Below are 21,957 nucleotides of genomic sequence, written 5' to 3' on the forward strand. Positions count from 1 at the left end.
CTTACCCTGCTGTCATCTTCCCTGTCTGTTCTGTCTGCTCTCTGCTCAGGCTGTGCTCCTTACTCTCTTCTCCGGGACAACACGTTGTTTTTTACTCTTTGCAGCTGAGCACATCTTAGAGGAGGCAGTTTTATATCCAGAGAAACATGCACAAGAAGGAAGACTGTCCCACGGACTTGTTGGTGGGGTGGGCAGATGGAGGGAAGGACTAAAAGCTCGCTAAAAGCTGGCGCCTCGCGTCCACCCTGTATTTCTTCCTCCTGGGGGGAACTGCTTGGCCAGTGGCCCCAGTCACCCAGGAGGCCATTCACACTGGGCAGCTGGTGTGATGCCCATTTCCTGTGGCTTAACTAGTTTTCCATCCATGACTAGTCGCAGCACTGACCCTGTTCAGCTCTTTTTTCTTTCCTTTTTAATAATAAATGTTTTATAAAAACCTGGTTCAGAAAAAACAGAATTTAAGGCATCACTTTACTTAAAGGATAAGGCTGTTTTAGGATCTCCTTCTTCAGAAATGTGGGTTTTCTTTCTAATTATTTATCCTAAGCATTAGAGAGGCTTTTCAACCCCACCTCCCCAGTTCTAATCTTCATGGAGTGAAGGAAACTGCGTCTGCTGTCCTGCCAGTCTGTTCACACAGGATCTAAACTGCTGCACAGAGACTCTTCGTGCGGTCTACTCCTATCTCTCTGTTTCTCCAGTTTATTCCATAAGCTCTTCCAAAGGGTATGGATGAGGCATGTTTTAACTTGATTTCTGATTATAGTCTGGTGCTTGGCCAGCATAGTGCATCTTGATTTATCTCACAGATAAGAATGTTAACTCTTGATTTTCCTTGAGTGGACGAGAGCAGGTGAGTTTACCACCTCCTTCTTAGTTCTCTGGGTTTACAGAGTCGGGGGAAAGTGGTCATGCACATATTAAAGAAAAAAAAAAATCACTACTCTTTTTAAGTATTTTGTATTAGGATTTCTCTCTGGATGTGACTAAGACACATTTTCCTTTGTTACCGCCCCATTTTAGTACTTCCTCACATTCTGCTTGTGTCACAAAAGCAAGGAAACAGGAAGAAACCAAACACCTTCAGATATAATGTCTAGATTCAAAACAATTTCCATTATTACTGCTGTTATCATACTGTACTTACTACTAGCAGTAGTGTAAAGAGCAGTAATCCAGTTTTTTGTTTTTTAATATTTATTTATCTATTTGGCCATGCCGGGTCTTAGTTTGGAATCTTCGTTGCAGCATGTGGGATCTTTAGTTACGGCATGTGGGCTCTTAGTTGCAGCATGCGGGATCTAGTTCCCTGACCAGGGATTGAACCCAGGCCCCCTGCATTGGAAGCATAGAGTCTTAACCATTGGACCACCAGGGAAGTCCCAGTAATCCAGTTTTGAAGGAAATTTATAATCAACATACAAGTATCATAAAGATCACACTCGTGCGTGTGTGTGTGTGACAGCATGTGTATATGTGTGCAATAAGCATGCAAATTAAGTGGTCACGAACCCAACAGTTTTAATTCTCTGGAGCAATCTTGGATACACTTCATGAATTCAGCTGGCAGCTTCTTTCCTCAATACAAATCCCTACAGAGTCAGAAACTCACCCGCAGGCCCTCTCCGCCCCGAGCTATGAACTGCAGGGCCTCTGTAGGCACTGGTCCCGCTCAGCCCTGGATGACCCTTAGAGGCACCTGCACTTCTGCAGGGGACTTAGGCAGAGCTGAGGGTCGACCTTGTTAACTCGTGTACACCACTCAGGCCTCCACGTTTGGAGCCCCGTCTTCCTATTTTGTTCAAATAATTCCCTTACACTTGGACTATCGCAGAAACGGGAAAACCATGCTCCTTAGAGAATCTGATGCTGGTCTGGGGAGAGACACTTACCACATGGCGTGCATGTACGTGGGGGGCAGGCGTGGGCTGCTGACGGGGGTGCAGTTATATGACCTCATGATCCTTTCCGCCAATAAAAAATTTCGAAACAGACTAGCCACCAATAGGTCCTGTCTGAAGAGCTTTTGGAAGAGATCTGAGGGCAGAGAAAAGATAAAAAGGTGACTTCATTGACTCACGTCCAGCATTTAAAGCCAAATATACAAATTTACTATCCTTCTACCAGAAGTTGCAACAAGCAGGTTGGAACTGACATGCACATTCTCCACTGGCAGCACCTACATGACACACGTAATGTGAACAAACAGCAGAACCCAACCAACTGGTCACAGAAAAACATAAACGTGTCTTATACTATAGTAGTAATTTGGGTTTTAAGAAATATGGATGGTGTGTGACTCTGAAGGCAGATGAGCCCTGAGTCTGCCCCGAAAACACTAAGGACCCGAGCAGATACCACTCTGAACTAGCCCTGCAGCACTGCTCTCGACCTGATGCGCGATTCACTTCATCCTCTCAGAACCTTTGGGGTCCCTGCCTTCTCCCGCCCACATCCTCAGGTTTCTTCACTGAGGGGAACTCAGTCCTCCCATTTGACTTCTCTCACATCCCAGCGCCAGAGTCTCCTGACTCCGGGGCAGCAGCCTTCCCACCAGTCCACAGCTGGGCAGCCTCACCCCGAGGAAGCACGTTCCATGCAATGGTGTCCGTGATGGCCGTGAAGATCCAGTTCAGCTCGCCCAGGGGGGTCCTCCTGTCGTTCAGCCGCCCGGGAATCCTAGGAAACACAAAACAGTCACGGAGATGGAAACAGGTGACAGAGGCAGGAGGAGGTGGGAAGAGAAGGGGTGAGGGGACGACGACGCGTCAGAAGGGGCTTGGGGGGCGACTTGGCCATGCCAGGAGGACCTCCTTGCCTTGCTGTGATCTTTGAGACTCCTGTACGTCTAACCTCACATCTTAAAACTCAGCTTCCACTTCACTTTCTTCCCTTCCCCATCTGCACAGGAGCAGCGGGTGGGCCCCTCTGGCACCCCCGTGACAGCAGGCACAGAGCTCTGCCGACCAGGCAGGCCCCCGGGGCCCTGGAGCCCCCCACAGCCTTGCTCTCAGCCTCCAAGTGGACGGGCCCCACACCCTAATCAAGACACTCCTGTCAGGCAGGACACGGGTCACCTCCCAGAAGCTGAGGGCAACGGGAAGACCTCTGTGGGCCCAGCTCTTCACCACACAATCATTCACCTGTTCAACATCAAAACAGACCTAGTCAGGCCTAGATTCCACCTCTTAAATTCACACGTAGTCCTGGGCGCAGCATCGCTGGACTGAAAATGCCAGCGGTGAGGATGTGAGAGGTGGGCCAGCAGCATCACAGGCCTCCCAGTGGGGCGTGTGAGGGGAGCTGGGCTTGCTTCCCCGCCCCCTGTGGGGAAATTCGAGCACAGGAAGAAAAAACACAACAGACAACTGGGCGACACTCTTTTGAGTGGTGCTCCATTTGTGGCCACTCACATACGACGCCTTTGGGTGTATCAGCTGGCACAATCCTTCTGGAAAGGACAGACACATGAAGGACAGAAAACATCTGTATCCTTTCCTCAGTTAAGTCTGCTCCCAAGAATCAATCTTGAACCAGAAACGAAGAATGTGGAAACAAGGTATGTTTTGCAGTGTTTTATTTATAACAGTGAAAAGTCAGAAACTACCTATGTGACCAATAATAGAGAAATGATTAATTATGGAACAACCACAATGAAATAACTACAAGCTATTAAACTGTTGTTTATGAATATTTTAATGATATGGGGAAAAGACTGCTTTGTAACATTAAGTAAAGAAGTGGGACAAATATCCTGCCGTCATAATTACACAGAACACATACAAGGAGAGCCGATCAGGAGGAAAGCCCCGCAGTGAGGCAGTGGCGACACTCTCCTTGTCTTCACATCTGCACGCAGTCAGCATTGGATGCCACTCCTCTGCCCACTCACCTGCCTCTCGCCCTGACAGCTGGTGGTGACAGGACAGTGTTCTTGGAAGAAGGAGGGTCTGCTGAGGTCTATTTCCAAACCTGGACCAAGCGCATCATGGGTGTGTGCAGTGCCCCTTAAGTCAGGTGAAGCAACACAGCCCCAGCTGGCTCCTTGGGGTTTGACCCTTGGGAAAGGCCGCTGCGTCCCCAGCAGTGAGGAGCTGCCCTGCTGCCGGCACTGTGGCCGAGCCATCGGAGGGAACAGAGGCCACTCCTTGTCAGGTGGAGGTCAGTGTGCATTTAGGTGTGTTTTTTAAATCCTCATCTTGTGACAATCGCTGGCAGATAAATGCAAAACTAAGACTCCCACTATGATCTCCTGAAAATTCTACTGATGTCTTTCACTAAAGCTCATCATGAAACCACAAACCAAGCCATCTGCCCGACTGATTTCAGACAGACCTGGGAACCATTCAAAGTGATCAATCAACCAATCATTGCAAGACCCATCTGCATTCGGCAGCCTGGGATGACAAAGGTGGAAGTGAGTCCCACTTCCCTCCCTTTTCATGTCATTTAGAATTAAGTCACTTCAAAAAAAAATAAAGAAAGAAGTAAGTCACTTCAGAAACTACTTGTTTCCGTTTTCCTTTCTGTAATTGATCCTAAGGACGTCAAAACCCAACCCGCTCTGGAAGCTGTCTGGGTCAGCGATGCAGGGCCACGAAGAAAGGCACAGCACAGAGTGTCAAGCCCAGGACACATTTCATTACAGAAGTTTCTTTCACCTACCCCTCCCCCCAATTTCATTAATAATCAAGGTGGTTCTTTTAAAATTTAAACCCACAGTGTTAATCAAGGACTAACTTTTATGTGAAAAGCACAAAAGGCTATAGTTTAGGAACAGATCATGGAACTGGGAGATGAGAAAAACGAACTCTAGTCCCAGCAGTGCATGTCTGGGTAACTTCTGGTGTCTTGTTTCTCTGCTCTGAGTCACCCAGGTTAACCTCATATGCAAAATGGAGATCAAAATAAAGTGGATAGCACTTCCAAAGGAGATGCAGCAGAGAGCCAGCAGAGACTTCCTTGGAAAATGAATGCCACCTCCTCAAACTCCTCATCACCGCTGTCTGCCATTGGATTTATTCTCACCTCCTCCGACATCTGGGTTCACCCACAGCTTCCAGCACTGCCCACTGTGTGGAGCCTGACTGCAGCAACGGCGACTCTGCTTCTGGATCTTACAAGATGACCCAACCTGCCTTCACCCCTTGCTAGCTGTCTTCACAACTCAAATTTAACATGTCTAAAATCAAGCTCATCCTCATTACTGCCATCTTCTTCTCCCCTGTAGCATGTGTCCTCACTCCAAGAGTCCCCGTGGATTCTCTTCCATCAGAGCTCGAACCCTCAGAGACAGGGCCCACTCATCTCTTCCCCAAGTGTAGCTCGTGTTTCCTGCTTCTTGCAAGGCACCTCTTCCACTGCCTTTTGGTAACCACTCCCACTGCAAAGGTATCCTCAATGGCCTTCTTGATCCAATTCATACTAGGCAGGGTGACAGCCCCCGGTATACCTTTGTTCAAAAATCTACAGGGTTCTCTGCTTACTGCTGCAGTGGTTTCAAATAGTTCCCTCTATTTCAACAAAATCTCACTTGGAATAAAGGAAAGCAGAGTTCCTATGGCTGGAGGGGTGAGGGCTGGGAGCCACCAGCTTCCCAGTGGCCCACGCCTCCCCAGATGGGCCACCGCGAGGCCTCCAAGGAGCAAGGGCGAAAACTCTGCCAATGGACTTAGGTAGAAAGTTTCCACTTGGCTTCAAAGCCATCACCTTGACACAATAAACTTTAAAACTAGTTCCCTCTGTTTGGGTCCATTACCTCGCAGTTGGACAAAAATATCAAACTCAGTCTCCTCTCATTTGCCCACTTGGCACAGCCTCCCACGTGTCTTGGGCTGGTTCTGGCTCAGTCTTCACAAGCGAAGCCCAACTTCCCTGTCCATGAAGATGTCTTGACCACAGCAGCCTTTGCTCAGGTCCTTTTCAACTGCATCTCACTTGGGATTTCTTTGGCAGCCCACCAATTGCTTACTTTTCTTTTTATTTATTCAGTGTTGCTCCATGCATGTTAATTATCTGTGTAACTAGGTAATAAATTCCTTGTAGGCAATGACTTACTTTCCTCGATGTAAATCAGTCTCTTCACAGATTCTGGCGGAGTGCTGAGCACATGCACGAGCTCACAGCCCACACATCTGACTCACGTTACTTCCCTACTTAAGAACATTTGCTCCCACTTGGCCAGCAGCTCCCTGAACCCCGTGTGGTGGAGTGACTGACATGGAGGGGGCACCGCCCAGACCCCCCAAGAGGGGCTGGCTGCTCAGCGGGAGGAGTATGTTCGGGTACACCGTCCAGCTGGGAGACGAGCCCGTCTCAGCTGTCAGGTTGGCCTCAGCTGATGATCCCCAGGGCAGAGGTGCAGGGCCTCCACAGGCGGCCCATGCTCTGCAGCTCAGCATCATGGCCGCTGCTTCTTCGCCTCCCTCCCGTGCTTCTCCCCAATACGCTTGTGTCCCTTGTCTCTGTGTCTGCCCCCATCAACCAGCCAGCACCGTGGTCTGGGGTAGGTGTCTCACCCTGCCTGTCCTCACCTCCATTCGTCACTTTGTGTCTCCCCAGCTTCCTCTCTCGCCAACACGCCGATGTCTAGCTACACAGAACTTGTCCTCCTCAAACAGCTCACATGCCTCCAGACCTGCGCAGACGCCCTCCTGCCTCCCTGGCCCAGTGGTCCCCCCAGGCTTTCAGGTTCTGCTCTGAGGCCCCCACAGAATTCCGCAGATGACAGCTGGTGCCCAGGCTACATCTCCCACTAGGCTCGGGGCTCTTGGACGGCAGGCCCACGTGCTTCCTCGTGCTAACCCAGTGTTCACACATTGCATCTAATGCATAACAGATACATATTTGATGAGTGAGTGGATGGATTCTAGCTGCATGATCACAGCTCTGTGTAAATAAAATGCTAACTGAAAAACTATGGTTTCCAAGAAAATGACACAAACTCACTAAAAATACTCAAGTGATAAGAAGATAACACAAATCATCCCAAATTTCACCATCTAAGAACCAGTAGAAACATTTTGGTGACCATTCCTCCAGATATCTCTTTATGTACAAAATCAAATAATTTTAAATGCACTGAAATAACCATATGAAAAGACATGCTACATTTTTGTTAAAAACATCCACAGGGCTTCCCTGGTGGTGCAGTGGTTGAGAATCCGCCTGCCAATTCAGGGGACACGGGTTCGAGCCCTGGTCTAGGAAGATCCCACATGCCGCAGAGCAACTGGGCCCGTGAGCCACAACTACAGAGCTTGCGCGTCTGGAGCCTGTGCTCCGCAACGAGAGGCCACGACAGTGAAGAGGCCCGCGCACCGTGATGAAGAGTGGTCCCCGCTCGCCACAACTAGAGAAAGCCCTTGCACAGAAATGAAGACCCAGCACAGCCAAAAATAAATAAATAAATATTTTAAAAAAACCATCCACCAATACACTTAGGAAAGAAGTCTGGGAAGGTCTGCACCAAAGTAGTAACAACGATTATCTTGGCATGGTAGAGATTATGGATGATTTTAATTCTTTTTGCTTATCTGTATTTAATAATATACACGCTGAAAACACACTACTTGCATAATAAAGAAAAATAAAACTTTTTTTTTAATAAGAGGGAAGCCAAGCAAGTTTACCAGAAAAGGGAAAACATTTGAAAATTTCATGTTTTATGAATTTACATTATCTCATATTCAGTTCAAATAACGGAGGATGCACTTTTACTTTGTCTGCTTTAAATGGCTTTATGAAAATGATGGTGCAGAGAACTTTGGGCTAATTCATTTACTTAATGCAAATAATTCATTACTTAGAAATGCTCTGTGACTAAGAAAATGGGGAGGTGCACCCAGCAATTGAAAAAAAATTCATTCATTCATTCATTTATTTATATTTTAGCTGTGCCAGGTCTTAGTTGCAGCAAGCGGGATCTTTGTTGTGGCATGTGGGATCTTTTTTTAGTTGCTGCATGCGGACTCTTAGTTGCGGCATGCAAACTCTTAGTTGCGGCATGCCATGTGGGATCTAGTTCCCCAAAGAGGGATCGAACCCCAGGCCCCCTGCATTGGGAGCATGGAGTCTTACCCACTGGACCACCAGGGAAATCCTCAGCAATTTTTAAAAAAAATAATTCTTTTGAATATCCAGGTCCGTATGTACTGGTTAGATATTTGGTTAGACAAAGACAGATAAACGAGATCAGGGTTCTCAACCTGTGGGGTAAGGGACAGTGCTCATGATGTCACCAAAAGGAGTCCCTGAATATGTATGCAGGTACATTTTCTCAATCAGTTAATGCTATACTGAAATCAGATGTGTGTGCGCGCGGACATACACAATCTCAATCATTTTAAAAATTCAGCTGAGTAGGAAAAGAAAACTACTTGACATAAATGAAGGTTGGGAACTTCTGCCCTAGATAGTACATTTTGGGACATATTTCTTCATATGCTGACATTCTGCTGAACCGGACCAAGTCACATCTCTGTAAGACTTCTTTCTAATGTCTCTTTATTTAAAATTGTGTACAATTCAACACTAATATTATCTGTATTTCCTATTACACAATGGCTTTTTTCTAGCCATTCACAGATTTCAAGTGATGATCATCCAAGTCCATTTCAGTGTGTATGGAACCTGCAGTTTATAAAGTGTGATATCGTTTGTTTGCAGCCTGAATGGTTTGCAGTTTTACAGAGGAGTCCCCCTTTAACTGGACTGCAGGACTACGTCTGAGTAGTCAGGAGGAAGAAAATGAGAAACACGCAGTGAGAAAGCCTGGTTGGAAATGTAGCCACACTTGTTTAAATGCAGAAAGCGTGTGGATGATGCACTCAGCTCTCAACACTCACCCAGAGACACTCAACTGTGCAGCCACTGGGATGCTATCTTAGTGCTGAGTCAGCCGGGCCCTAAATTACATCTGCAAAGCCTGGGGTGCACGGTTCAATTACTCTCTTAGGGTTTAGAAGACCTCCTGGCAATGGCAGGTGAGGTGACTCAGACCATTCTCCCACTGAGAACAACCAGAAAGGCTGTGTGTGTAGGGTGTGTGTGTGTGTGTGTGTGTGTGTGTGTGTGTGTGTGTGTGTGTGTGTGTGTGTGTGTGTGTGTAAATCTTTTTGAAGGCAATGGAAGGCTGGCAAGGTTGTGGGGAATCGTGGGGCCAAAACCTGAGAAAGAAAAGCCCCAGGCTTGAGCCGGCACCTGGGGCTCCATTTGTCCCAGAGGTACCTGGCAACTCTGAGAGGCAGAGAGCCTAAGCTGAGCTTGGTGGACTCACAGGCTGGAGAACAAAAACTGAGGGCCCACCAAGGAGATGGAGCTCAGGTAAAACCCCCAGTCTTGGAGCTGGGTGCAAAGGATGAACTAGAAATAACACAAACCTCACAGCCTCAAATCATCCCAGATTTCTGTACAATTTCCATTTTCAATTTGCAACATTCAGTAAAAAATAACCAAGCATTTATAATAAATATAAATGGAATATAATCGATAATTTTGAATCACTACATCGTACACCTGAAAATAATATAATATTGTAAATCAACTATATCTCAAAAAAACTCCAAACAAAAAAACAAACAAAACACCCCCAGGCATTTCTAGGTTTAAAACCAAGAAAAACAACTGACAAGAGAAAGAGATGGACAGAGGATTCAGATAATGGCAATATCAGACACCAACTTCAAAATAATTTTACTTAATATGTTCGTGGAGTTAATGCACAGGATGAAAAACTCTGGTAGAGAACTGGAAACTATAAAATAAACTCTGGAAATCCGGGAACCTCAAGAACTTAACAATACACTATATTAAATTTAAAAACTCAATAGATGGGCTGAACAGCAGATCAGACAACATTGAAGACAGAAATGGAAGACAGGTCAGAAAAAAAATACTCAAAATTAAGCAAAAGAGACAAGAGATTGGGACATAAGAAAAAAACACAATAAGAAAGAGTGGATATTGTGAAAAGACCTAACATGTACATACTGGCATCCCCAAAAGAGAAAATGGAATAGAAGCAATATTCAAAAACACAATGGCTCAGGGACTTCCCTGGTAGTCCAGTGGCTGGGCTCCACACTCCCAATGCAGGGGGCCCGGGTTCGATCCCTGGTTGGGGAACAAGATCCTTCATGCATGCCGCAACTAAAAGTCCCCATGACGCAACTAGGAGTCCACACGCTGCAACTAAAGATCCTGCATGCCGCAACGAAGATCCCGCATGCCTCAACTAAGCCCTGGCACAGCCTAAATAAATAAATAAATATTTAAATAAATAAAAGAAAAGCATTTAAATAATGCAAGAAAAGAGTCACTCTTTAAAAAAAAATACAATGGCTCAGAATTTTCTACAACTGATGAAAGACATCAAGGCACAGTGTCTTAGTGAGCTCAGGCTGTCGTAACAAAATACCATAGACTGGGTGGCTTAACCAACTGAAATTTATTTCCTCACAGTTCTGGAGACTACAAGTCCAAGATCAGGGTGCGAGCATGGTCAGGTTCTGGTGAGGACGCTCTTCCTGGGGGCCATAATTCAGTCTATAGCATTCAGGTTGAAGAAATGCCATAGTCATAAAGCAGGACAAACACAAATAATGCCCACATAGGCACATCAAAATAAAACCGCCAAAATCCAAGACAAAGAGAACTTCCTAAAAATAGAGGAAAAAATGCATATAGCTTTCAAGGGAACATGTATTAGTAAGGGTCTCGTCAGGAGACAAAAACCATGCCAGTAAATTAAGCAGAGATATTAAGCAGTATATTAAGCATTTAATATTAACTGCTTTAACTAAAATATGGAGATTAACTAACTACTAAGAAGGACAAAAAGAACTCTAAAAAAGACAGGATTGGTATCTGTAGGGAGCAGCTACTACCTCTTCAGCTCAGGGAGTACACCCAAAGAAGGAGGATATTTGGAAGAGGCCCCACCCAAGGCTACGACTTAGATCTTGCTGGAGAGGGTGTCGCTGCACCCCACTGGATTATAGAGAAAATCATTATCCCTCAGAATACAGGTGCATAAATCTTTAATAAAACATTAGTAAGTCAAATCCAGCAGTATATCAAAGGGTAATACACCATGATCAAATGAGGTTTATCACAGGAATGCAAGGTTTGTTTAAATTAACATTTGAACATCAATAATGTAATGAAACTATTAACAGAACAAAGGAGAATAAATTATTATCTTAATAGATGTAGAAAAAGCATTTGATAAATTTCAACAGCTGTTCATGATAAAAACTCTCAGGAAACTACTATATACAGAAGAGAACTTCCTCAACCTGATAAAGGATATCTATGAAAAATTCACAGCTCACATTACCCTTAGTGATATAAGATAAAATGTTTTCCCCTAACTGATCCTTAATTAGGATCACAGCTTGGAGGCTCAGTTTCATCACTTCTATTTAACTTTGTAGTGGAGGCATTAGCCAGTGCAATAAAGTAAGAAAAAGGAATTAAAGACATAAAGATATGAAAGGAAGAAGTAAAATTGTATTTCTTTGCAGATGACACAATTACATACATAGAAGATCTTAAGGCATCTATAAAACAGGTATCAGAACTAATTAGTGAGTTTAGCATAGTTAGAAAAATGAGGCTAGTATACAAAAATCAAATGCATTTCTACATGCTATCATTGAACAATTTAAAAACTGAAATTAATTTAACAAACTATTTGCAAAATATACACAGCTCAAACTACAAAGCATCAAGACAACTAAGTCAGTATGTGATAATGATCATGGTAGATGAACCCACTTAGTGCTACAGAAACACCACGAATAAACATCTAAATTAGATTGAGGACTCCAAGAACTAGAAAAGGGTAGAAGGGAATATACCACAGTTAAAAACACAAGTTTGCAGCTATAAAGTTTGGGTTTGGTTCTTGAACTTTTACTTACTATTGTATGACTCTACTTCTTTTATGCTCCATCCCTTGAAAATGCCAATAAGGACCCACTTTTTTTTTTTTTTTTTTTTTTGTGGTATGCGGGCCTCTCACTGCTGTGGCATCTCCCGTTGTGGAGCACAGACTCCGGACGTGCAGGCTCAGCGGCCATGGCTCACGGGCCCAGGCGCTCCGCGGCATGTGGGATCTTCCTGGACTGGGGCACGAACCCGTGTCCCCTGCATCGGCAGGCAGACTCTCAACCACTGCGCCATCAGGGAAGCCCAGGACCCACTTTTTTGGATTAAGTTAAATGAGATGATGTATGTGAAGCACAATGGCTGATATATAGTAGGTACTCAGGTAGATGCACATACAGCTCTAATAATAAACTGACTCTCAAGGAAGGTCCCTTGTCAGGGAACTAAGATCCCACAAGCTGTGCAGTGAGGCCAAAGAAAAAAAGAAAAGAAAGAACTGTTGGGAGGATACCCAGTGAACTACAACAAGAGTGTTCAGTAATGATGGTGATACAGGTGAAATGCCTCAATGTCCAGCAGATGCCTGCAGCTCTGTCACTTCTCTGCGGTACTTAAAATTCCAGAAACTAAATACAACAGTCAGCAACAGAAGAGGAAGATCTGGTCCAGCATCACTACATGATGGGGGTTAATGTCCTCCTGGGCATGTGACATGCACTGTTGACTGAAAGCTTCTCTCTGGACACCCAATCCTGATCTCACTGACCAGACCTCTGACCAGAACTAGGCAGAGGCCTGAGGATCTCTCCTGCTCTCACACAGTGACCTCGAAGCACCTGTCTCTGACTTCCTCGTTGTAAGATGTATCCCCTCGGAATCCCCTTGAACAGCTCTGACCACTCCCCTCAAAAGAGAACTTCACTTTATACTGCATTTGTCACAGTCAGAGATGTTTGATGCCATTTGATGAATTCATGGGATTAAAATTAAAAGTAAACAACAACAACAAACTACAAAGTATTGCTGCAGTAAATTTTTAAAAGACTTAACTGGGGAGACACACCACGCTAATGGATCAGAAGACTCAGTATTGTTAAGACGAGAATTCTCCGAATTCTCCTCAAATTGGTCTACACATGCAACGCAATCACAGTACAAATCCCAGCAGGCTTGTTAGAAACTGATGAGCTGATTCTAAAATTGACATGGAAATGCAAGGAGCTAGAACAGCCAAAACCATTTTGAAAGGGAACAGATTTCCAGTGAAGCTACAATGATCAAGATAGTGTGGTTCTGGCATAAGGACAGACATAGAGATCTATGTCACAGGACAAAGCAAAAGGACTACACAATTATATTCAAATGATTTTTGTCAAAGGTACCAAAGTAGTTTAATGGGAAAAAGACTTTATTTCCATGATGGTGTGGGAACAAATGTACATCCATACAGAAAAAACTGACCCTTGACTCACTGCACGTCACGTATAAAAGTTAACTTGAAGCAGATCATAAACTTAAACATAAAAGTTAAAACCATAACAGTTTTAGGAGAAAATCTTCACTACCCTGGGGTACACGAAGATTTCTTAGGTGGGACACAAAAGTATAAAGCATAAAAGAAAAAACTATTAGGTCAGATTTTATCCAAATGAAAAACTCCTGGTCTTTAGGAGATTGCTGTGAAAATGAAAACAAAAGTCAGACTGACCAAAAATACTCACAAGATGTAGGTCTGACAATGACTTATATCCAAAATATGTAAAGGACTCTTGAAGACAAACAACACAATTAAAAAGTTGGCAAGAGACATGAATATACATTTTATTAAAGAATATAAATTAATGGCCAATAGCACACGAAGAGCCACTTAGCACCATTAGTCACTAGGCAAATGCAAGTTAAAGCCACAGGACACAGCATCACACACCCATTAGACAGCTAAGATTAAAGAGACTAAGAACACCAAGTATCAACGTGGATGCAGAACCTCTGACCACTCACACATGACTGGGGCGAATGCTGAGCTGGGAAGTTTCTGATAAAGTTAAACATACACCTGCCATACCACCCAGCCATTCCATTCTTCAGACACAAAAGAATACAGTATCATCTTCTATTTATCTGAAGCTCTAGAAAAGATAAATCTAATGTATGAGAAAAAGCAGATCAATGGTTGTTTGGGCCTGGGGGCTAGGGTGGGGGATTAACTGGGATGAGGTACAAGGGAACTTTTAGGACATATTTTGAGTGTGATGGTGGTCCCATGGGTGTATAAAGCTGCCAAGACTCATCAAACTATATACTTAAAGCGAGGTCATTTTATTGAATGCAAGCTATACTTCAACAATGCCAATTTAAAAATGTAAAAACAGGGGCTTCCCTGGTGGCGCAGTGGTTAAGAATCTGCCTGCCAATGCTGGGGACATGGGTTTGAGCCCTGGTCTGGGAAGATCCCACATGCCGTGGAGCAACTAAGCCTGTGAGCCACAACTACTGAGACTGCGAGCCACAACTACTGAGCCTGCACTCTAGAGCGTGCAAGCCACAACTACTGAGCTTGCGCATCACAACTACTGAAGCCCACGCACCTAGAACCTGTGCTGCACAACAAGAGAAGCCACCGCAATGAGAAGCCCGCACACTGCAACAAAGAGTAGCCCCCACTCGCCACAACTAGAGAAAGCCTGCGCGCAGCAGCAAAGACCCAACGCAGCCAAAAATAAATAAATAATTTTTTTAAAAAGTAAAAACAAATGAAGGTGAAATTACAGCGTTTTCAAACAATAAAAATATAACTTTTCACTGGCAAACCTGCACTAAATGAAATAAAGAAAAAAAATGATCTCAGATGGAAGCTCTGAGATGCAGGAAGGAATGAAAGACAATAGAAGATGTAAATACGTGGGTAAAAGTAAGTATTAACTCTGTAGAATATTAATAATGTTTATGGAAATGATAATATATGGAGAGTTAAAATATATGACAGTAATTGTATACAACTAAGGAAGTGAGTAAACGAAGTTAATTGTTCTAAGGTCCTTGCATCACCTGGAAAGTGGTAAAAGTACTAATTTATATTAGACTTTAGTAAGTCAGGGGTTGCTAAAACTATGGCCCTCGGGCCAAATCCAGCCAGCAGCCTATTTTTTGTATGGCCTGAAAGCTAATAACAAGCCTTATAATTTTAAAGGGCTGTAACAGAAGATAAAGAAGAATAAACAACAGAGACTTTATGTGGCTCACAGAGGCTTAAGTGTTCACTGCCTGGCCTTTAACAGAAAGCACAAGGAGACCATGGCTCTGGGTAGCCACTCGAGTGTAGGAAAAGAACACATAGTTAACAAGCCAAAAGAAGGGGAGGAAGGGTAGTAAAACTGTTAATCAATCCAAAATATGGCAATGCAGGAGAAAAAAAGGAAGGTGTAAAAAAGAAATGGGGGACAAAACAAAAAAGAAACAGGGTGGCAGATTTAAACTCAAATATGTCAATTATTATATCAACTATAAAAAAACTTGATACTTCAATTAAAGTCACCAGTTTTGGGGACGTCCCTGGTGGCTCAGTGGTTAAGAATCCACCTGACAATTCAGGGGACACGGGTTCGAGCCCTGGTCCGGGAAGATCTCACATGCCATGTAGTAACTAAGCCCATGCGCCACAACTACTGAGCCTGTGCTCTAGAGCCTGTGTGCCACAACTACTGAGCCCAAATGCCACAACTACTGAAGCCTGCGTGCATAGAGCCCGTGCTCTGTAACAAGAAAAGCCACCGCAATGAGAAGCCCGCGCACCGCAACGAAGAGTAGCCCCCGCTAGCTGCAACTAGAGGAAGCCCTCGTGCATCAACAAAGACCCAACACAGCCAAAAATAAATAAATAAATTTATAAAAAATAAAATCAAAAATTTTTAGTCTGGATTTAAAAACAGAACAAAAGTCAACTACATCCTGCTAAAAACAGATACACTTTAAATATATAAAGCTATAGAAATATATATAAAGATACCTGCTTAAATATATATAAAATTATTTATATATCATACATAAAAGTATGTACACACATATTATGTATATACATATGAAAAGACACACTCTACAAACACTAACCAAATGATAGCTGTATGGGTACACTACTATCCTACAAAGTGGACTCTATGGCAAAGGCATTACCAGAGATGAAGAGTGACATTTCTTGGTGACAAAAGGTTCAATTCATTCTACCAGGAAGGGGAAATCAGTCATGGCTAATGTGTCCTTCTGCAGTTCTGAAGGACAAAGCATGTGGTCAAAATGGGAATGGGCTTTTAATTTAAAGTAAAATGACAATAAATTTTCAAAATTACTTCTTGAACAATAAGAGAAGAGGAAGTTGAGGTATATGTATCAGCAATCATTTAATTAAAAATGTGGCAGGTTATAGGAAACCATAACATGGCATTAGGCTGAGGGCACAACAGGCATTCAGGATGCTGGAAGAAATTTTCACATACTGAGGTATGGGTAAGTCATTCTGGCTTATACATGATTTGGCCTGAAGTTTATGTTAACTAGAACAGCCTGTCTTATGGCCTGTTTATCATACATTGTACAACTGCTTTAACCACTAAAGAAAAGAATGCAATATCCAGGGAATTCCCTAGGGGTCCAGTGGTTAGGCCTTGGCACTTTCATTGCTGGGGCCCCAGGTTCAAGCCCTGCTCGGGGAACTAAGATTCTGTAAGCTATGTGGCACGGCCAAAAAAAAAAAAAAAAAAAAAAAAAAAAAAGGCAGAGTATCCAGAAGAATGTCCACTTGAAAACAGGGATAAATGCCTCCCTTCCTATGACACCCATGCTAGTTCTCCTTCAAAGATAAGTTCCCTTCTCAGATGCCAAGGTCATGCTGATTTGCAGTGTAGCTGTTAATCTGTCTCTTTTGAAACCTTGAAGGGATGTACCTCTGTCATGTTTGGTGTATGTTCTTTGTTCTGACAGGATATAAAACTGTGCTAAAAACCATGCTTCTCTAGAGCAGCTCCTCAGAGCTACTGAGAGGCTGTCCTGGACTATAGCCCTCAGTTTGGCTCAAATAAAACTCTCTTCTATCCCTTATTATAGATTGTTTATTGATTATTTGCGTCAACAGGGACTACCAATAGGAAAAGATGAGCTACATATTAAGAGCACTGACAACTCGAGGTTGGACCATTAGGGAGCCAGTATGTCCAGGTCCTTAGGGAACATAAGAGGCTTTCAGACTTTTTTGATCACAACTCCTAGTAAGGAATGCGTTTTGCATGGTGACCTGATATACACAATCATACGTAAATATACACATTCAAACAATAGGGCCAGAGAGCATTCATGTTGCTAGAAAAACAAGGATATCTTCTAACCTTTTCTCTTTTTTTTTAATGCAAGGCTGTGACCCACCAAACTGATTTTACAGTTACTAATAAACTATGACCTGCAGTTTAAAAAAATGTTGACTTAAATGAAGCTCTTGTTAATTTCTCCTGGAAGATATTGGCTATCAAAATAGTTTGATGGTGAACAAAGCACCTGAGAGATGTGAGAGATTAGAAAATTACATAATTCTACCTCTGAATAAGCTGACTGATATTTTTCAAAAGCCACACAGGCAGCTTGTTTCCTAATGATTTTTAAAAAATCTGTACTGAGCCTTTATTTTATTTTATTTATTTATTTTTTTTAATTTGTTTTTACGTGGGCCTCTCACTGTTGTGGCCTCTCCTGTTGCGGAGCACAGGCTCCGGATGTACTGAGCCTTTAAATCGAATGGTTTATGTGTGCAGCACTGCTGTTCTTCACATCCCTTTCCTTCTGCCTTTAACAGCTCCCACAGAACAGAAGTCTGCCAATCTTTACTTGTGAAGCAAATGTAAAAAAATGTATCTTAAAATCCTGGGGGCAAAGGAGTGATGATTTCCAAGGCTCAGTGGTGAGCAGGAGTTAAAACAACACTGAAGATAATCTCCCTTTTACTGAATTTATTACAGAATGATAAACTATTGTCCATTCCCGGAGCCAGCCAACAACAGCACCAGTACTGGCACGAGTCCCTCTGGAGACTGAGAACAAAAACCAGAGAGACACGGGGTCAAAGAGAGGGAAGGAGCAGTTTCCCACATGCTTATTCAACATGTTTACGACACAATGAAAATAGGTTCTTTTCTATTAAATAGTACAGAAATAAATCTGAACCTAAGATTATTTTTTAAGCATTCCCTGAAAAAACCTGATTTTCTTTGGCCTTCCTGGTGTCAAGGCTGATCTTCAGACAGACCCTTTACTGAGAGCTACAGGCCCAGGAGCCAAGCAGAAGTCTCCTCCAAGCAGAGTTATCTGAAAAGCTGCTAAAAAGCCTGTAACATTCGGAAAAGGCAGCTTCTAAAATGAGGGGAAGAGGTGAAATCCAGACGAGCAAGGAGCACTTCCCTCCTGAGATGCTCCCCTACCTTCAGGCTGTGCTCTCCAGGCGTCCCCCCTTGAATGTACTGAAGCACCCTCACAGGGAGCTTCTCTGTAAAGAAGGTGGGAGGAGGGGAGGGTGAGGGTGGGGCTGGTGGAGGGCGGAGCTGGCCTGCTCAGCAGCAGACTTGGATGTAATGCCTCCAAGTGTTTCATAGAGACTGATCCTAACTCCACACCTCGTGCAGAGTAGGACTGCCGGCAGCCTTGCTGGAAATTCTGTCTCTTCCTGTCAATTTGTTAAAACACCACAGAAACAATAGTTTCCAAATACAATCAGGTTGTGTTTGCTGTTCTTGATCTTCCGGGATAATTTTCCTCTGAGGTTTTCCTGGCAGGGCTGCATTAAACAGACATGAGTGCTCCTCTTCCTCCCAGGTACCTGGTGCCCCGGAGACCAGACACCTAGACTCATGAAACTCATGCCACCTCCCTTGTAAGACCTTTCCTGATATGTCCCCAACCAAAATGAACCCTTCCTCCCTCTCAACATCCACACATGAACTTGCAGGATGTTAAGGGATCCTTCAGTTTACTCGCAGCATGGAGATAAGGGGGTGGAATCAGAGAGGCCTGCGTGTGAACCCTCCAGGCTCTGCCACTTCTCACTGTGTGACTCTGGGCACGTTACCTAACCTCTCTGCGACTCAGTCACATCATCTGTACCACCCAGCCCCACAGGAACTAGAAAAGTGGAATAAGTTAACACCTAACAAGTTCGCACAAAACCTGGTACATCGTAAGGGCTCAGAATTTATAGCTGCTTCTATTTATTTGCTACAAAACCCCCACAAGTTCTAAAACAAATCAAATCAGAAATTTTGGAAGTGCACAAATAAACTCAACCCCTAAGTTTAATATAACAAACATGATAATTTTATGAGCAACCTAAGTTACATGTAGCACATTTTCACTTTTGTAACTTGTAAAGAGCCTTTGGGAAAATAATCCCAAATTATATATCTGAGAAGAACTCATATCCAAGATATATAAAGACCTCTTACAATTCAATAATCAGAAGACAGGGCTTCCCTGGTGGCGCAGTGGTTGAGAGTCCGCCTGCTGATGCAGGGGACACTGGTTCGTGCCCCGGTCCGGGACGATCCCACATGCCGCGAAGCGGCTGGGCCCGTGAGCCATGGCCGCTGAGCCTGCGCATCCGGAGCCTGTGCTCCGCAACGGGAGAGGCCACAACATTGAGAGGTCTGCGTACCGCAAAAAAAAAAAAAAAAAAGAAGAAAAAGACAAACCCCTCAAATGCCCTAATTGGATATATAAGTGATACTACAAAACCCACTTTATTTTCAAAATGTCATGTTCTCTGCATTGACCCAACAATGAGGCAAGAGGGAGAGAATCGTTTGTTGTTGAGCTACTTAATTTTGCTACACTAAAATTCTACTTTTTTTTTTTTTCTTTTTTCTGGCTGTGCCATACAGCTTGCAGGATATTAGTTCCTGGGATTTCCCCAAATTCTACTTTTTAGTAGATGTAAAATTTTCTCTCTTCCCATTTTTCCTTTCTTTCCCTTAATAAACCAGTAGTTTTTTTCCACTTGGAAGTAATCTATTTCTTGGTTTTCCTGGCATCCGCAAAACTCATGCTGCCTGGGTCGGAGGGGCCTTACACATCGTCTCCAGTACAGCCACCCTCCTGGTTCACCTCGCCCCTCACAGCCCTCACTCTGCCTGGTGTGCGCTCCCTGCTACTCAGTTCGTCTCGGGTTCTGACCACCGGGCGGTTCTTCGGGATACCAAGATCGCTTTCGCTGAAGCTCCCGCCCAGCAGCTCTGACGCTAGCACTTCTTGGTACCAGACAGATACATGTAATTCACCTGAATCTCATGAGTTTTCCATTATCTAAAACAGTTACCTGTCATTCCAGAGCCTTCTCTGCTCCAGGCTAAACATCCCAGTTCCTTAAAGTGCTTCTCACATGGCCGCCTACTCCATGTCCCACCCCATCCCCTCAGGGTCTATCACCTCCCTTCTCTAGATTTTTCTATTTTTGGAGCAGTCATTTCGAAGAGTTGACCCAAATTAAATTCAGTTTACTAAAATACTGGCTTTTTCCACAGGGGCTAGTGTTCTATCAAATTTTCCAAATCCCATACTTATACATGTGATTTCTGGGGACCACTGTGAGATCTATATACACAATTCCGATCATCTGCATTTAGCTACTCAGCCTGTCAAGACCTTTTTATATTCTAGTATTGGGTTCACCTCAAAGTTTTCTTAATATGAGCAAATTTTTAGTTTAGCTCTCATTACTTCTAATAAAGTATCGTTACTGTTGAACTGAATTTCTGAAAACTTTCTGCATCATTTTGCTCTACTTTCTATGGTTAATTATTAAACGCATGCTTGTTGTAGCAGAAGAATGGTGCCATCATAAAGATCATGCAATGGTGAGGCGAGTTGTTGGTGCTGTCACATCTAAACTGACTCCTGCTATACCTGGAATAGAAGGAGGAGCATTCTGGCTGCGATCCCAGTGGTAAAAAGCAAAGCTTTACAGCTCTAAGATATGCTACATGGCACACCAAATTGATCTGGGCCATCATTAATGGAAGTAATCTTACAGATCTCGCAAAAGGACCAGCTGACCGCCTTCTTCCAGTAAGATGAGGGACAACCCTTCCTGTGGCTTTCCAGTTGTACCCATTCTCCATCTTGCAAACAGAGCGCATCCATCAGGCTTTGTACTACCACTCCCTTTGGTGGAAAGCTGCAGCTAACAGACTTACAGAGCAAAGCATGGCCAGTGTTCCTTGCCACTGATCCAAATACTGCCTCCTCTGTGAAGCCCAGCCCGTGGGTCCTCCTCCATGGAGTTGGCCCCAGAATCTCCAGCTTGCCGAGGGCTCTCTCCTCTCTGGACAACTATCCACTCACAGGCATTCACTGACTGCCCACTACACGCTGTCCACACAGGAGAGGAGGCCAACCAACCTCTTACCAACCTCTTACTGAGCGTCCAGTCCAATCTCAGCTCCAAGAGGCTTGCAGCCTAGTGAGCTCAGGCCTTCCTTGTTAATGGTTCTACAGATATGAACCTGAGCCCCCGATCAGTTTTTACTGATCAGTTTTTACTGATCAAGACACCCTGATCAGTGTGTCTTGAGGACACACCATCTCATACACTGTTAGTCTTCTCCCATCATCACCCCCTAGCAACTGGTGTGGTACACACCACCGGCACTCCAACACTTGCCAGTGGCTGGCATGGAAGCGTAAACGTCACCGCATACCCGTACAGCACCCCAGCAACTATAGTTGGAAACAATCTGGCTCCATCCCCTATTTAGGTACTAACCAAGCTACTAAGTGCTCAGCTTTACCGTGTGAAGTAGTGATTTGAGTCAGACTTGAGAGGCCACTATGAACCCTCTAAGTGCATTAATTCTAAATACCAGACCTACGAATGCCCTTCCAGGGTGGCACTTGGAGCACACCAAACTTGTGCCCAACTCAGTCTGCGAGGGTCCCGGTTGGGATGCTGTCCCCCACCTCGTGTGGCTGGCTCCTTCTGGCCAGGTGGATCGCCCTCCAGGAGACAGGCCTTCCTGGCTGCTCCATCAGAGAAGCACC

General features: G+C 44.1%; 1 protein-coding gene across 4 annotated transcripts in view; it reads right to left on the minus strand.

The window, feature by feature from the left end:
* RPTOR (regulatory associated protein of MTOR complex 1) overlaps window positions 1-21,957 on the minus strand; it is a 347,367-nt gene that overhangs the window by 95,730 nt on the left and 229,680 nt on the right. For all 4 annotated transcript variants that reach the window (XM_073798118.1, XM_033847372.2, XM_033847375.2 and 1 more), the window contains exons 8-9: window positions 2,579-2,679; window positions 1,893-2,037 (exon numbers count right to left, since the gene is read on the minus strand). In XM_073798118.1, the coding sequence (XP_073654219.1) occupies window positions 1,893-2,037; window positions 2,579-2,679 (246 nt within the window). The remainder of the gene's footprint in view (window positions 1-1,892; window positions 2,038-2,578; window positions 2,680-21,957) is intronic.

This window comes from Tursiops truncatus, chromosome 20 (assembly GCF_011762595.2).
Source record: "Tursiops truncatus isolate mTurTru1 chromosome 20, mTurTru1.mat.Y, whole genome shotgun sequence".
NCBI classification, from domain to species: Eukaryota; Metazoa; Chordata; class Mammalia; order Artiodactyla; family Delphinidae; genus Tursiops; species Tursiops truncatus.